Source organism: Plecotus auritus (genome assembly GCF_963455305.1).
Source record: "Plecotus auritus genome assembly, chromosome: 10".
In the NCBI taxonomy this organism is placed as follows: domain Eukaryota; kingdom Metazoa; phylum Chordata; class Mammalia; order Chiroptera; family Vespertilionidae; genus Plecotus; species Plecotus auritus.
Genome location: NC_137785.1, coordinates 26,344,598 through 26,360,744, shown reverse-complemented (window position 1 = coordinate 26,360,744; position 16,147 = coordinate 26,344,598). Strand labels below are relative to the sequence as shown.

Below are 16,147 nucleotides of genomic sequence, written 5' to 3'. Positions count from 1 at the left end.
AGCAATTCCACTCCCAGGTTTATAGCCAAGAGAACGGAAAACATATCCACACAAAAATGTGTACACAAATGTCCACAGAAGGATTATTCATAATAGACAAAAGTGGAAACAACTCGAGTGCCTATCAGTGGGCGACTGCATAAAGAAAAGGTGTTCTATCCATTCCACGGAATATAACTCAGCCATATAAAGAGATGGAGCTCCAACACATGCCACAACATGGGTAAACCTTGAAAACATACAAAGTCAGCATCAAATGAGCACATATTGTGTGATCTCACTTATGTGAAACTAGTGGCCCTGTGCACAAATTTGTACACCTTGAAAGGAACTGTGGGACACAAGACTGTGGAAGGCACAGGGGCAGGTCTTGGCCCATCCTCCACACCTCCGCCCGGCCCCTCCCACTGCTCTCCTGGTCCCCTGTCTGCCAGCAGCCCCATTCCCACCGCCTCCACTCCCACATGCTGATGGCGCTGGCCCCGCTCGCTCCGCTGACTGCGCAGAGCGATTGGGGCCAGCGCCAGCAGCGGGTGCGAGCTGCGGCTGCTGCCCCAATCACCCCTCAGGAGCAGGGGGAGGTGGAGAAGCCCTTGGGTGATCAGGGCCAGCAGCCGCTGCTCGCACCCACTGATGGCGCTAAAGCAAGCAGCAGCTCCGGTGCTGGGAGTGCGAGAGCCAGGCGGGACCGTGGTGCATGGGAGCAAAGAATTTTCAGTAACCACCAGAGGCTTGTCCCGATGACAGCGACTGGCACCCCATCTTGGTCTGGTGCTCCCGCTCACCTGCTCCAACATCCTGCCACAGCCAATGCCTACCATGGTCCGTGCATGCCCCCTGGTGGTCAGTGCACATCATAGCGACAGGTTGTTGGGTTGTTCTGCTGTTCGGTCTATTTGCATATTAGCCTTTTATTATATAGGATGTCTAGCATAGGCAATTCACAGAGGATGTAGGTTTGTAGTTGCAGGGGCCTGGCGGGAGGGTGATGAGGAGTGACTGCTAATGGGTTTCTTTAGGGGATAAAATGTTCCGAAAGTAGATTAGTGGTGATGGTTGCACAACTCTGTGAATATTCTAAAAACCACTGAATTGAACTACCAAGCAAAATAGAGACAGACTCATAGATTGAGAGTAGGCAGACAGCTCTGGTGGACTGGGGGTGGAGGGGGGATGTTAGGAGAGAGTGGGGAGAATTGACCAAAAAAGAAAAAATAGAGAACTCATGGACATGAACAACAGTGTAGACACTGGGAAGGGATGGGGGGAGGTGGAAGAGGGCATAGAGGAGATGAATGGTGATGGAAAAAATAAATTAGAAAAAAAAACCAAAATAATAAACGGTATACTTTAAAAGGGTGATTTTTATGGTATGTGAATTCATCTCAATAAAAACAAAGCAACTGAGGCACTTCTATTTTTTCTCACAGACGTGCATAAGTGAATCCCTACACGGCTCCCTTCTGAAGTTTGTTTGCCCAGCATCCCCCATTAGGGACTAACCCTCCCCGACTCTCTAATTGGGTGTCAGTCAGGTTGTCTGTCCTCTGATCACCCCCTCCCATTTGTGGTGGGTACATGACTCAGCCTGGTCAATCAGAAAATCCCATCCCTCGTGGGCAGTGAGTGGGCTGGTGATTCCAGCGGCGCCAACAGCCTTTCCAGGTCAGTGCTATCCAGGTGCTGGGAGGAATCGGACTTTCCTTGCCTCCAGGATCGAGAGTTGTAAGTGTTCTGTGAGAACAAACCTGTTGGTCTTTCCTACCACATATACAGACCACCTGCTGGAGGATGAAATTAACACAGGGAGGAAAGCAGAACCGAGAGAAGAGGAAGACAGAGCCCTGAAATGATCTGAACCCTGACCCAGCGAAAATGAGAGCCAGTACGATGCCTTTCTGTTTGACCTAGTTTGAGCTGTGATTCTGTTGCTTGCAACTGAGTCCTGATTAATAGAGACAAATCACATTTTACACAGACATAGGTTTGGGGAAAACCTCAAGTGGTCAAAATCACCTCTAGTTATACATGTAGGGGTTCTGCTTTACAAAATGCACAGATCTTTCACACAATGGAAACTAAGCTCAGTGAGAAGTTCCCATTTCCCATCTTGTTCCTGTCAGACCTGCCTCTGTTTCTCCCTCCTGCCTCCAAGCTGGTAGGGTTGAACCATAACTCTAACGCTCCAATGGTGTGACTTCTCTGGGCACGAGGCAGCTGGCAGAGGGTGAGCTGGGATGAATGACCCACTGCCTGGCAGAGACCATTAATGGGTCTTAGAGGCAAAGGGCCATTTGGGTAAAGTCTGGGGTGGAGGGCACCTGACGTCAAAGCCTGGACCTCACCTTGGAGGAGTGGCTGGGCATTTTGAGAATAGTGGTATCTGTAAGCAGTGGTGGGTTCTTTCAGTAACTGAGATAACACCCCTTCCATCTCACCAAACCACCTGTAAAGTCCATCACAAACATCCCTGCCGGTGTAGGTCCTTTTTCCTGGGCAATTCATGCTCAGCAAAAAGCCTGGGAACGCTGGTTCAATGCCCACAAGATTGGAGGCACCATGCATGAGCACTCGAGAACCTGAGAACCAAATAAATTTGGGGGTAGGGGTATGGGGCTTGAGCTAAATCTGGGCTGTCCAGGTGAGTAGGAAGTTCTGATCCAAGCTCTCTGGAGGGCAGGCTTGATTCCAGAGGCAGGAGCTGTGATTTACAGAGTTGAGATGAAGAAACAGGAAGAAAGGCATTTGCAACCACCAGAACAGCCTGGCTGTGGGGCAGTGTGCCCCACAGTGGGCTTGAATGGACCCCCAAATTTACATCCACCAGGGACCTCAGAGTGTGACCTTATTAGGAACAAAATCTTTGCAGATACAATTAAGATAAGGTCATACTAGATTAGGATGAGTCCTAAATCCAATGATGCGTTCTTGTAAGAGAAGACACAGAGACACAGAGGAGGAGGCCACGTGAAATACAGGTAGAGATGGAAGTGATATGGCCACAAGCCAAGGATGCCTGCAGCCACCAAGAGATTGAAGAGGCAGGTAGGATCCCTTCCTAGAGCTCTGAGAGGGAGCAGATCTGCCAGCTCCTTGGTTTTGGACTTCTGGCCTCCAGGACTGGGAGAAAATAAATTTCTGTTGTTTTAGGCCCCAATTTACGGCACTGTGCTATGGCAGCCCCAGGACACTCACACAGAGATGATCAGGATTGTCTCAAAAAGGAACAATGGTCCAGTGTAGCTGGTGTGTGGGACGAGCACAGTGAAGACATTCCTTTCTTCCTTCCAGAACTACCCACCGAATCAGTAAGCCGTATCAGTAAGCTATTTCCACGTTAGTGCTGTGTAACAATCCCCCCAACAAGAGTAAGTGGCTTAAAATAATCATTTATTTTATGCTCATGCATCTGAGTCATCCCAAGGGCCCCTCATCCTCAGGGACAGCAGGGGTGGGGGTGGGGCTTAGGGGGGGAATGGGTGCTCCCAAAGCATGTTGTCATGACATTGGCAGAAGTACAAGAGGGGCGAGCATACAAGAACACAAAGCCTCCCAGGGCCTCAGCGTGCGAGTGGAACATCATCACTGACATCCCATTCCACTGAACAAAGGCCCGAGTGGGCGGGCTGAAAAGTCACAGGGCAAAGGGCATGGGCCCAGCATCAGGAAGAGGAATCAGGACCAACGGTGAAATCTACCACAGCACCTTCAGGCGCCCAGCTGGACTGAAATGAACTTAAATGGAATCAAGCAAACTTCTCAGGTCTGACAAGTGTGGATATGGCTGTCCCAGGCACTGAGGGCGCCGTTTCACTCAGGAGGGGAAACTGAGGCCTGGTGACTGCCAAGGAGTCGAAGGCAGGAAAGTCCTTTCCACGCCTGTCTCCCTGCCTGTCTAACATGTCATGGGAAAGTCAACCAGGTGTCCTATCTTTCCTTGAGATGTCGTTACTCTTCACAACAACCCCATTGGACACGCACTATCTTCAACCCATTTTACAGAGTTGAAAACGAAGGCCCAGGGAGTTTGTGCACCTTGTCTAAGGCCAGAGAGGCAAGAACAGCAGAACCACTTACCATTTCTCTCAAGGATGGAGAAGAAATGGGCTCTGGCTGCAACAGGATGGTTTGGAGTTAGACTTACAGGAAAAATCCCCAGTCACCAAGTCTGGGGACACATCCAGGGCCTTCCTCCAGGGCCTTTTAAAAGGCAACAGCTTCTCTTGGGAAGAAGGGAGCTCAGGGAAGGACAGATTAAAGGCTCCACAGACCCTGGGCCTAGTCTAGGCCCCAGGGCCCCTGGCCCAGGATTGTCCTGGACACAGCCAGCACAGGGCTGGCTCCCTGTTGCCTCACGTCACCCAAGGTGCTTCCAAGTGCCAAGTGGGAAAGCTGCCTGTGGGTGAGTCAGAGACTCTGTGCATTCTGTCTAACAAGTGGCAGAGTGAAGTGGGCCAGATCCTCATTGCATCTGACAGCCCGCATCCCCCGACCCCGTGCTCAAGGGTGAGACACAGTGGGGTGAGGACCAGAGTTGGTGGAGGGGGAGGCAGGAGCCAGCTCCTCAAGTCCCAAGCCCCCGACCTGCCAACCCCTGAGAAGCACCACAGAGATGCCAGACACAGGCCCAAGGTCAAGAGTTCCTGGATCTCTGGGAAGGAATCCAAGGTTTGTAGGCACGCCCAGCCCCAGGGCAGCAGCTTCTCACCCCCCGCCAAGCCCTCGGCTGGCCCTGCATCTGGTCATTTCCCAGGATCTTGTACCCACCTAGTCTTTCCTTCTCCGTTTTTGCCTGTTTGTTTGTTTTTTATGTCCAGAGGGCAGAGTTGGAACAGATGGCTGTCACCCGTGTGACATGTGGCTGGCCCTCCCCCTGAGGCAGGAAGCTGCATGTACCCTGCACAGAGGGCCCACTTCCACAGGATCTGGAAGCAGGGCTGCAAAGCAGGCTACCTGGTGGGGCAGGAAAGGGGTGGGCATGCCCATTCTAGGCGGACGGCAGGGGAACACGGCGGTGGCATGCCCTGTCTTCAGCCAGAATGGGAGTGCGTGGATTCCTATGGAGCTGTGGCAAGTCTCCGCATGCTCAGTGGCTTCACATAATACACTCTGCTCATCTTCTAGTTCTGCAGGTCAGAGGGCCAACTGAACCTACTGGGGCCGAGATCAAGGTGTTGGCAGGGATGTTTCCTTCTGGAAGCTCCAGGGGAGAATCTGTTTCTTACGTTTCTCAGCTGCTAGGGGCCGCCTGCATTCTTAGCTTGTGGCCACATCACTCCAACCTCTACTTCCATCATTCCAGCTCCTTCCTCCTCTGGCCCTCTTGTCTTCCTCTAATAAGGACCCTGTGATTACACTGACCAGCCCCCCCCCCCCAACCCCCAGATAATCCTGCATAATCCCCTCACCTCAAAATCTTAACTTAATCACTCTGCCAAGTCCCTTTTGCCATGGACGGGGACGGCCACAGAGTCCAGGACGTAGGACATGGACCTCTTTGGGAGCTATTATCAGCCCACCTCAGGGAGAAACCCCTCGGTGGCACAGCCATTGTCAAGGCCACCCACCTCCTCCTGCAGGCCTCCATCCCAGCCAAGGTAAACTGGTGTGGCCTTTTCCCCAAGCAATGTGGCAGCATCTCCCACAGACTTTAAATACACCCACCTCTCAGCCAGCAGTGCCTGCTCTGGGAGATCATGGTGCAAACATACCCACGCCAGCAACAAGGTGGGTGGACAAGGATAGTCTCTGCTGCATTATTTGAAAGACTGGAAGATCGGACGCATCCAAAACATTGGTAAATAGAGTAAGGGTTGGACCAACATGGGCATTCCGTAGCCATTAGAGAAACATACAAGTCTAGATATGCTGATATGGAAAGATGTCCTTGATGTGAGTGAGGAGAAAAGCAAAACACATTATAAAACAACACGGGCAGTGCAATTCCATTACATACAAGAAATCATGTATGTATGACAGACCTATCTGCATATATGTTGAAAAGACTGTAATTTCCTGTGTCAACATAAGAAACATTCAAACCTGTAGAGAAATTTTGTGAGTTTATTTGAGCCAAACTGTCAACAATTGCCAGGAAGCAAAATATTAATGGACTGAGATAATGCTCCGGAGAATGACAGTTTTGCATCTTATTTTATACATTTCAATCAAAGGAGACCGGGTAAGTGGGTTACATGAAATCCACTGGTGACAGATTGGGGAGGCAGGAGAAAGCAAAGTGGGGAAACCTCTGGGATTGGATAATAAGTAAAATGCTAGACATATTTCTTTTATATAGTTGATGCAGGGTAGTTAACAGTCAACAATTAACTCAATAACAATGGGGGGGATTTGTGGTCTCCTCAGAGCAGTGCCTGTACTTTGAGGGGTCTGGGAAAAGGAAAATTACTTTGACATTCCAATGATGTATTATCTAGACCAGGGGTGGGCAAACTTTTTGACTCGAGGGCCACAATGGGTTCTTAAACTGGACCGGAGGGCCGGAACAAAAGCATGGATGGAGTGTTTGTGTGAACTAATATAAATTCAAAGTAAACATCATTACATAAAAGGGTACGGTCTTTTTTTTTTTATTTCAATAGTTTTATTCATTTCAAACATTTTAACAAGAAGAATGTAAACACTAATTATTATAATTTGAAACTTCAAAAAATGGAGGAATCATAGCACAATAACATACCTTATATTGAAGATGACAAAGGCAAAATAAAATTGCCTAACAAAGGAAAGGTACAAAAGCCTTTCAAATTAAACTTAAATATAATAAAATAATTTAAAACTAAAACAAATAGAAAAGAACAAAATGTGTAAACAGTAAATTAAACATTTTCTTTAGTGCAACTTCCAAATTATGCCCGGGACGTAGATGTAGATGGCAATGTAGACTGGGTTGAAAGGTTTTTGGTCTTTAAAACATCAACTTCAGTGGGAACAGTGTTGTTGGTCTCCTTTTTAGCTAATGCTCTGATACTGTGCTCTCCAGGGGCGTGTCTCCCTACATCACCACGATAACGTGTCTACGCATTCCCAGGGTGATGTCGGGGGACGCGTCCGCGGGCATTACAAAGAGCCTCTGGAAGATTGAGAGGTTGTTCCGTCTACTGAATGGGGGATATAAATCCGCCCACTCAGAAGAAGGAGCTGCGGCCATGTTTCCCAATGTTGCCATGTTAACACTGCTGCTGGTGAAGGAGCGGAGGGGAGAGCAAGAGAACCCTCCGCTCTTTCGGCTCCGCGGGCTCTTTCGGCTCCGCGGGCCGGATAGAACAACCGAACGGGCCGGATCCGGCCCGTGGGCCGTAGTTTGCCCACGGCTGATCTAGACACAAAAAGGCAGTAGATAGACTCAGTTAAGGCAAAGGTTGACCTTTGTCAGGGAAGATACCGGCCTGGGACATGACAATCTGCCATGACCTGCTTTTAGTTAAGAAGTTTTAATTTCAGACCATCCTTTGTGGTTACTTTAGGTCTCTGAGTTTGCAAGGCCGCCACGCAGGCCTCCCCTGAGTTTGTCAGGTTAGCATGTGGCCCCTTTTCATCCACACCTGTAAGGAGATGAGCAGGTCCTGGTGGGACACAGTTACTTCATTCCAATCTGTTTTGTTGTTTTAAGATTTTACAAGAAGACCTTCCCTGAGCAGGGCACACCTGAGACGTGTACACCAAATCTTTCCCATTCTAGTGGCAACGCTGTATTTGGAGAATATTCCAAGAGTCAGCCAACACTCCCATATTTATGACTGGGGGATCCCTGAATTTAGCCCGGGTCCGAAGGGGCTGAGAGATGGAGCAGGGCAGAAGGCAGTCTCCAGGTCTAGTCCTGGCTCTGAGACTTGGCACTGCCCTCTAATACAGGGGCCTAGCTCTAGGTCGTAACACCCACTGGGCCCACCTTCCTGCCTTGCTGGCAGAGGTGGTCCCCATCCTTCAGAGGGCCGGCCTGCCTGCCTAGTGAGGGTTCTGAGTGCAACGATCAATTAGCCATGTCTGCCATGGTTGCAAGAGGGAGGAATGGCTGCCAATGTGCCAAGAATTTGTCATTTCCCATCTAAATGCCTATCAAGGTCCCTCCTGGCTCCACCTGCCTGTGATTCTGCTCACTCAGCAAAGCATCACAAGACAAGGCATCAGCTGACAGCCGGCACAAGGGCCTGTTGCTACAGCCCTGTCAACTGCCATGGCGACCTCAATGCACAGGGGCAGGTGTCCTCCTCCGGCCAACCATCTCCGGGAAGGCTCCCGCCTCCACCAGGACAGACAGATGCCCTCTGCACCCGAGGCCTCTCAGCCCAGCCCTACCTCCTGCCCACACACCCATGTTCATCTGCGCTGCTCCCAGGGGAACAAGAGCTCCTCGAAAAGCACAGCTGTCCGTATCTGCCTCCTCCTCACCCCCAAGCACAGCGAACGGTCACTCCCAGGAAGCAGAGCTGGCTCCAAGCTCTAGGCTGCGGGTTGAGCGCCAGAGGGAAGCCAGGCCAAGAAGTGGGAGGCGGAGATGCAGAGGGTTGGTAGCATCATCCTGCCCCGTGTGTTCTGGAGATCTGTCCCCCACCGCTCCAGCCACACAATCAACCCAAAGAGCAAGTTCAAGAGCCAACCTGGTCGCCTCTAGGGATCTCTGGGGGGAAGCAGAAGTGTTGCTCACAGTGAATTCTCATCCTCACCTTCATAAACTCCCCCATGCCTGGGTGCTGTGCTACACACGACACACACACACCATCTGGTGTGATCCCCACAGCACGGGACCCCAGGGGCAATTTACCTGCACCACCCTCTGGAGAGTCGGTGACCCGCCCACGGCCACAGAGCACCTCTGCAGGATGTTGGGGCCCAGGCACTGTGACACTGACCTAAACCTCAGGAGCACACAGTTCTCTCTCCCATGAACTTTGCCAGAAGGTGCTGCCTTGCTGGACCCAGGAGGGTCCACCTTGCACCTCGAGAATCTGTGGGCACCAAGGGGCAAGTGGGATCCCAGGGTCCCCTTGGAAAGGAGTGATCACTCAGCTGTGGCAACCACTGCTCCCTATGAGCTTGACCCAGTTATCCCGTGCTCCAAGGTGGCCATGACACTGCCATACCTCTGGGTCCCCAGAACCAAAGGAAGTAGGCTTTGTCCTTGACAATGAAAGTGGGGCCGAAGCAGTTATATATTCATTCATTCCAAACTGTTACACAGACGCTGTGCTGTTAGCCACACACGGTCCCAGGCTCCAGTGACTCAACACTGACTCCCTGGGCTGGGGAGTTCATGTTCTAATAGAATGGAGTCAGTACATGATAATAAACACCTCCTCCTCTCAGCTCTTTACCACTTTGCAAAACCCTGACATCTCTTCACAGTAACGTTTGAGATAAATTACAGAGGAGGCAGAGAGAGGGGGTCCCAGCTAAAGGAACACCACCAGATTCCCATGTAACTCTCCTAGGGTCTGTAGGGTCCAGGAGATCATGGGCTTCACAGCAGCCAGAACCCTCCCTGCCTGGCTCTGGGCAGACATAGCTAGCCGATCCCAGCACTCTCTCCCTCGGCACTGGGTGCAGTGTCAGACACCTGCTCAAGCATGAACCATCAACCCAGGACACTGCCGAACGTCCTGGGGCCACCACACGGAGGTAGGAAAGAGAGAGGCAAACAGGCCGCAGTCTGCCCTGACTGGCCCCAGCTTGACTCTGAGCAGCACCTTCATCTATTTTACACCTTGGGGAGCTGTAAGGGTTTGCATGACAAAGGGCTCAGTGACTAAAAGGTAAAGTGTGACAACCTCTGCACCAGGTGTTCTCTATGCCTCTTTCATCTCTAATTCATAGTTTGATTCCCAACCAGACCACAGGCTGGACCAGGACCTCTGCTGAGCTACAGGTGATGGCCATTAGGTTTCATCTTCCAGGCCAGCAGCTAGGAGCACTGTGATTGACTAGTTATGTCTGCCATGGGCGAGGCAAGGGGTGAGAAGCAGCAGGTGCAAAGGTGACTATTTGCTATCTAGGTAGAAGATACTTCATAAAAGTGTCCCGAGTGCACGAAGGGAAGAGAAGTCTTTACCTGTGGTCCATCCGAATACAGGCGGCTTACAGCAGTTAGCTGAGTGTGCCCCTGAGTTTCCCACTTGGCTGGGACTAACTTGGCTGGGTGGCAGGGCAGAATGAAGTACAACACAGCCCATCTCTGATGAGGGTTCACAATTTGGGGAAGAGGACCCTACAGGAGGAAGTCACAGGTGAAGGACGGTGGCGCCTTCTGCTCTGATCTCAACTCATCCAGATCAACCCGCCTGGCACACCTGCCCCTCACTCTCGCCTCACACTGAAGACCCTGTCAGGGCACCCTCCACCTTCTGCCTCTGTCGCAGGCACAGCTGTGAGCGTCTCCTCTCCGCTGTGGCCTCCCATGAGAGAGGAGAGCTGTGGTTCTAGGGGCAGCATCCTGGGGGCTCCTCAGGAATGCAGGTTCTTAGGTACCCACCTGCCGAATCAGAAGCTCTGGAGGTAGGGCCCAGCCATTTGCATCTTACACACCTTCCGAGGGTGCTGAGCTCACCTGGAAATCACCTAGAGACGTGAAAGGGCTCTGCAGCCCGGGAACTCAGCATCTCGGGGCGGCCAGCATGTGTCTGAGCACCGCAGGCAGTTCCAGCACACAAAGGGCAGGGGCGGCGAGGGCTTGGGGACCTGCTGCAGACCCTGTCCCAGGAGGAATCCCAGCTCCCCCTTAGCTGTGTGGCCAGTCCCCAGCCCTTAGCCACTGTGGGCCTCTCTGGAATGGAGAGAATGGGACCACCTGTCAGAACTCAAACTCGATGAGACCCCCATTTAACAAGAGAGCCTGTGTCCCCCTCCTAGCAGCAGCTGCCCCAGGCGCTCTGAGGAGGACACACCAAACTGTGTCTCTGATTCAGCTCAGTAACGCACGACCAGCCGGCCATAGCTCCCTTGTTGCCTGGCGGTCTCTTTCTTTGGCTATGACAGTGACCAGAGTCCACCCGGGGCCAGCCACTCCGCAGCCCCACGGGGCCGCCGTGCCACTTTCACCCTCCAGTGGAGGGTGGGCCTGGGCCTTGGGGGCACTGACCCAGCCGTCCATCTGCTGCTTTGTTGTCGAGGACACAGCCTCTGTTCCCTCCTTTTTTCCAAATCTAAGCCCATTGAGAAAATGCAGGACGAGCAACTCCACCCACAGCCTGGAATGAGGCTCAGTCTCATGCCCATCGTGGCAAGCAAGGACACTGTCACTTCCGGCCTCCAAGGAGCAACCCTGGGCACCAGGAGCAGCATGACAAGGTCACACCTGTGGATGTGCAGACATGCCCCCTTCCCTGCAAGGCCGGGAGCTGGAGGGAAGAGAGGCCTGGCACGGCTCAGGACGGGGGCGGGTCAGAGGAGCACACCGGGCCCCACACAAGCTGAGGGCTGTGTGTGTTGCCCCTCCCGTCCTTCGATGGGAAATCGTGCAGAGAGGGTAAGCCTCCTCCCCAGGGAACTCAGCAGCGATGGCCCAGGCTGGACACTGCTTTGATGGCTCCAGACACCACCTGAGGTGTGCCCTCCTCTCAGACATGTTTTAAATGCCAGACTCTGCGCCTTTGTTCCCATGACCTGGGAGACCCACTTAGGAGGAGATGGAGGGAACCAGGGGGCTGCGCCCGCACCCCAGCACTGCACAGATCCGGGCTCTGCATCAGCCCTCCCTCAGTGCCCATGCCTGTGTGTGTCTGAATGTGCATGTGCGTGTCTGAGTTGTGTGGATATGAATGCATGTGAGTGGTGTGAATGTGTTATGAGTGTGTGTGTGTGTGTGTGTGTTGGTGTGGGGTGTGTAAATCTGTGTGTACAGAGTGGGACACTTCAGTCAGCCAGGCTGGTTCTCAGAACAGGGTAGGGCTCCAAAGCCCCAAATGTAGCAGGTACATGCAACCAGGAACCCACGTTACTCTTCCCCGACCACCTGCCCAGGCACTGGTCACAACTTGAACAGACTTAATCCTCTGCCCTCCCTCACCCAGTCCTCCCCGCATCAAGTAACACACCTGGGAATACTTTTAAGATACTTCATACTACCGGCAGAGGCCTCCCCAGCCAATGTGGGAGCACCAAGGCTGGCCGGCCAATACCCCACGGTCCTGAGCTGCCCCAACTTCTCTGTACCCCTCTTGCCCTCCTGGCCCAGCATCCTGGCCCTCTCCTGGACCCTGCTGCTCATTGATCAGCCCTCATGAAACCCACACTCTTCCCTCCCTGGGGGAGCAGGGAGGCCCCAGCCCAGGGCGAAGCTGTCCTCACTTCAGTTCCCAGGCCTTCGTGGCAGGCAGGCACCATTACTCCTATTTCACAGATGAGGAAACTAAGGCTCAGAAACACTGAAACCTGCCCGGGTGGAGTTCCCTGGGTGAGCTGACTATGAGCTCTGCCCACACCACCACCTCGTTTCCTTAATGGAACCAGCACCCCTCCCCCCACTTCTGGGGGATTTTTCAGAAAACTCCTCACTCCTAAGAAGTTCACCTGGTCATCAGACTCTAAAATTAAACCAGTTCCATGTCCACTGAATGCTGCACTTCTGCCTCCCAGGCCCTTGGCCGTGAACTAACCTGCAGCCAGACGGGAGCGGTCACGAGCACCCCAAATCTTTGACGATCCTGGGACCTGCCCTGTAACTGCTTCTTGTCCACTGAGGTCAACAAAACAAACATAATACGAATGATAAAAAGATAAACACTGAAAGGAAAGAAATAGGGCAAAATGCCAACAAGAGTCTCTAGTGACATAGCAGACCAGACCTGATGTCGCTTTTCTCCTTTTCCATTCTATTTTCCAATTTTCCTGTATGGGGCACGGGTTACACTTATAATGGGAAAAATAACGATTGAACCTGAACTGATCCTAAAATACCAGGTGAGTAGTCATAAATGCGGCTCCTATTTATTTCTGTTGCCCGACCATGTCTGGGGGAGTAGAGGGGTGCACAGAGCAATTCTGACCTTGGTGTTCAGGGAGTAATGCCATTTTTCTTTCGACATCTTGGAATGGATTTTGTTTCCCTCTGAAGCCACAGATGCTGTGAGTGGCAGATATTCTGCCAACCACATTTTTGTTCTTCTACTGTGGATCAAAGGTCACTGAAAACCAGAACCAAATGAGCTAAAATTTTAATTAAGTGACAAGGTTGGGAAGGTCTGAGCATCCTGAGCCAGGAGCTTTCCTGGAGTAACTCTAGGCTGCCCCTGGCTGGGAATACAGAATCATCCAGAAAGACGCCGCTCCTAGAAGCCTCCTGTCTGGGCACTCTGAGGGACCAAAAGCAGTCCCAGACCCTTGTACCAACGCCCAGGACTCTCAGGGCACCCGAGGGCCCTGCCCTGACCCAGGAAAGCAAACAGATGGTGAAAGCTCCTGGCTAACTCCGTCAGGGACTGTTCCTTTAGAAGCCAGGAGTGTGGCAACCTGGGGCCTTGGGTTTCAACAGGGCAGCTTCCTTCAACCTGCGGCAGGCACCTGCCATGTTCCTGCTGCCCATAGCCTCACCGGGACCACATCCGGGCTTACTCGCTTACCTCTGCAGCTCCCAGGGAGACCCTCCCTAGGCACCCACTCTTCCAGCTCTGAAGCCCTCACCCCTGCACCGATACCAAAGACACCTCAAAATCCAACATGGTGCCCACCCACATCAACTCCAGACCCACTGCTTAGGGTTCACCAGCCCTGTCGACCCCAAACTCAAAGTCCTGAACCCCATTCAGAACAGCTGCTGGCCCGCAGCACCAAGTCTCGCCTGGTGCCTACAGCCGATCTGTCCAGTTGGTGCTGTCTCCCAGGGCCCAGGGACAATCTGGGCTGGAGGCCAGATGGCCAGGGCAGCTTTCACCCTCCTCCCACGTCCCAGCAATGCTGGGCACTCCATGCCCAGCTGGGAATGCGGCCACGGTGGCATTGCACCTTTCCCTTAGCCGGCACCATCTTACGCATCTTACCAGCAGAATGGCCCACCTTCTTTATGCATCAACATTTTACATTAAACACCAGTATATAAAATAGACAAAAGAGATACTGCTCTATTTAAGGAGGGGCCATATGACCGAGAACCTCTCAGGTCAACCATTTCCTTGCCTCACCTCTGAGAACCTCTGAGGAACCCCAGGGTTCCCAGGGGCATACTTTGAGAAATGCCAGTGTAGGTTTCTAATCGGGCAGCATGATTGGTCAGACCAGGCCCAGCTGGCAACTCAGAACCACCCTGCTGCCCATGCCCCCCCTCACCCTCCTACCTGGAGGCTGCAATCTCCGCCTTCTGCTTGGCAATGGTGGCAGCCCGCTCAGCCGCTTCCACAGCCCGGTCCACCTTCTCCCGGATCTTGCTGGCACGCAGCGGGATGAGGTTCTTGCGCTTGCCGCTCACGAGGATGTTCTGCTTGTACTTGCCCTCCTCTTTGGTGCCGTCGGGGAAGGTCATGCAGCCGTAGCCGTGCCGCCGGTTGCTGGCCCACTCGCCCTCGTACTTGAGCCCATCAGAGCGTTGGCTCACGCCGAAGCCTGCCCGCTTGTCATTCTTCCATTCGCCCACGTAGGTCTCAGTGGTGGTGGCGTCGATGTCGTCCTCGATGACGGACAGCTCGGCCTCGCCCTCGCCCAGGCTGATGGTGGAGTGGATGTCGCTGGCCGTGGAGCTGACAGTGCTCATGCCCGCCTCGCTGCGGAACGAGCTCTGCTTGCTGCGCTGGCTGGCCAGGCTGCTCTTGGACTCGGACTTGCGCAGCTTCAGCCCGCTCAGCAGCGAGCGCCGGAACAGCCCCTTCTTCTTGCTCTTGAGGATCTCAGAGTCGCTGTGGGCCACGAGCACGAAGCCCCCTCGGGACACGGCTGGGGAGCCGGCCACCGCTGGGGAGGCGTCCGGGTGCAGCGCCGCGCCATTGGTGTGCTCACTGCGCAGAGAGTTGATGGATGTCCTCAGGGGCGAGCGGATGACCGCCGCCATGCCGTAGGGGACACTCTGTCGCACACCATAGCCTTGGCGCATGCCACCGACCCACTGGCCCTGGTAGGTCCCTGTGGAGACAAAGGAGAAAGGGTGAGCTCCCAAGACAGTGATGGAGGACGGGCACCTTACATGGTGGACAGAGACCCGATGGTCCTCCTATCGCGGGACAACGCAGTGAGGTTAACAGACTCACTGTGGTGCATTTTTACAATTTATATCACTCATGGTTATTTTTAAAGACACTTCTTTCCTGTTTCCCGCAGTTGCTTTTTGTTCTCTCCCTTAGAAGTTGGGGAGGGAGATGGGAGGCCAGGAGTCTGTGATACACAGTCAGGAGCACAGAGTCAAGAGTAAACTGGAGTGCTCCATCTACACATGGGCCGAAGGCCCCCCAGAAAAGACCGGAGGGACGCAGTGAAGAAGAAAGCAGAAGCACATCAGGGACACAGATCTGGGCTGCAAACAGCACTGAAGAGACTAACTTCCCCACGGCCAGAGGGATCCAAGAGGAGTTTGGAAGCGCACTCGGCGGGGACACCTTTAACAGCACGAGGACCTTAGTGCTTCAAGACCTTAAGGCCTGAAATTGGCCGACCTGACGTCCCCAAAAGAACCAAAAGGAGGGACTTGAAGAGATCTTTGTCACATTCCTAGCAGCACTAGTCACAACAGCCAACAGGTGGAAACAACCCAAGTGTCCCCTGAAGCATGCGTGGATTAACAAAGTGGGACCTAGCCATACGGGGAATATTATTCAGCCCTAAAAGGGAAAAATTCTGGCCCAGGCTATAACATGGATGAACCTTGAAGACATTATGCTGAATGAAATAAGCCAGTTACAAAAGGCCAAAAACTATATTATTCTATTTACATGAAGTATTTAGAATAGTTAGATTCATAAAAACAGAAAACAGAGTGGTAATTGCCAGGGCTGGTGCGAGAGAGAAATGGGGTTGTTTAATGGAAACAGAATTTCTGTTTGAGGTGATGTACAAGTTTTGAAACTAGAGGTGATGGTTGTATAACACTGTGAATGTAATTAAGGCCACTGAACTGTGATTAAAATGGCATGTTTTTTGTTATCTATATCTTACCATAACAAAAGTAAAAGAAAAAAATTCAGGAAAACTGAGCTCATATTCTTGCTCTACA

At 52.5% G+C, this 16,147-nt stretch overlaps 1 protein-coding gene across 1 annotated transcript in view; it reads right to left on the bottom strand.

Moving 5' to 3' along the window:
• JPH3 (junctophilin 3) overlaps positions 1-16,147 on the bottom strand; it is an 89,775-nt gene that overhangs the window by 48,468 nt on the left and 25,160 nt on the right. The window contains exon 2 of the mRNA XM_080645281.1: positions 14,286-15,063. Within this exon, the coding sequence (XP_080501407.1) occupies positions 14,286-15,063 (778 nt within the window). The remainder of the gene's footprint in view (positions 1-14,285; positions 15,064-16,147) is intronic.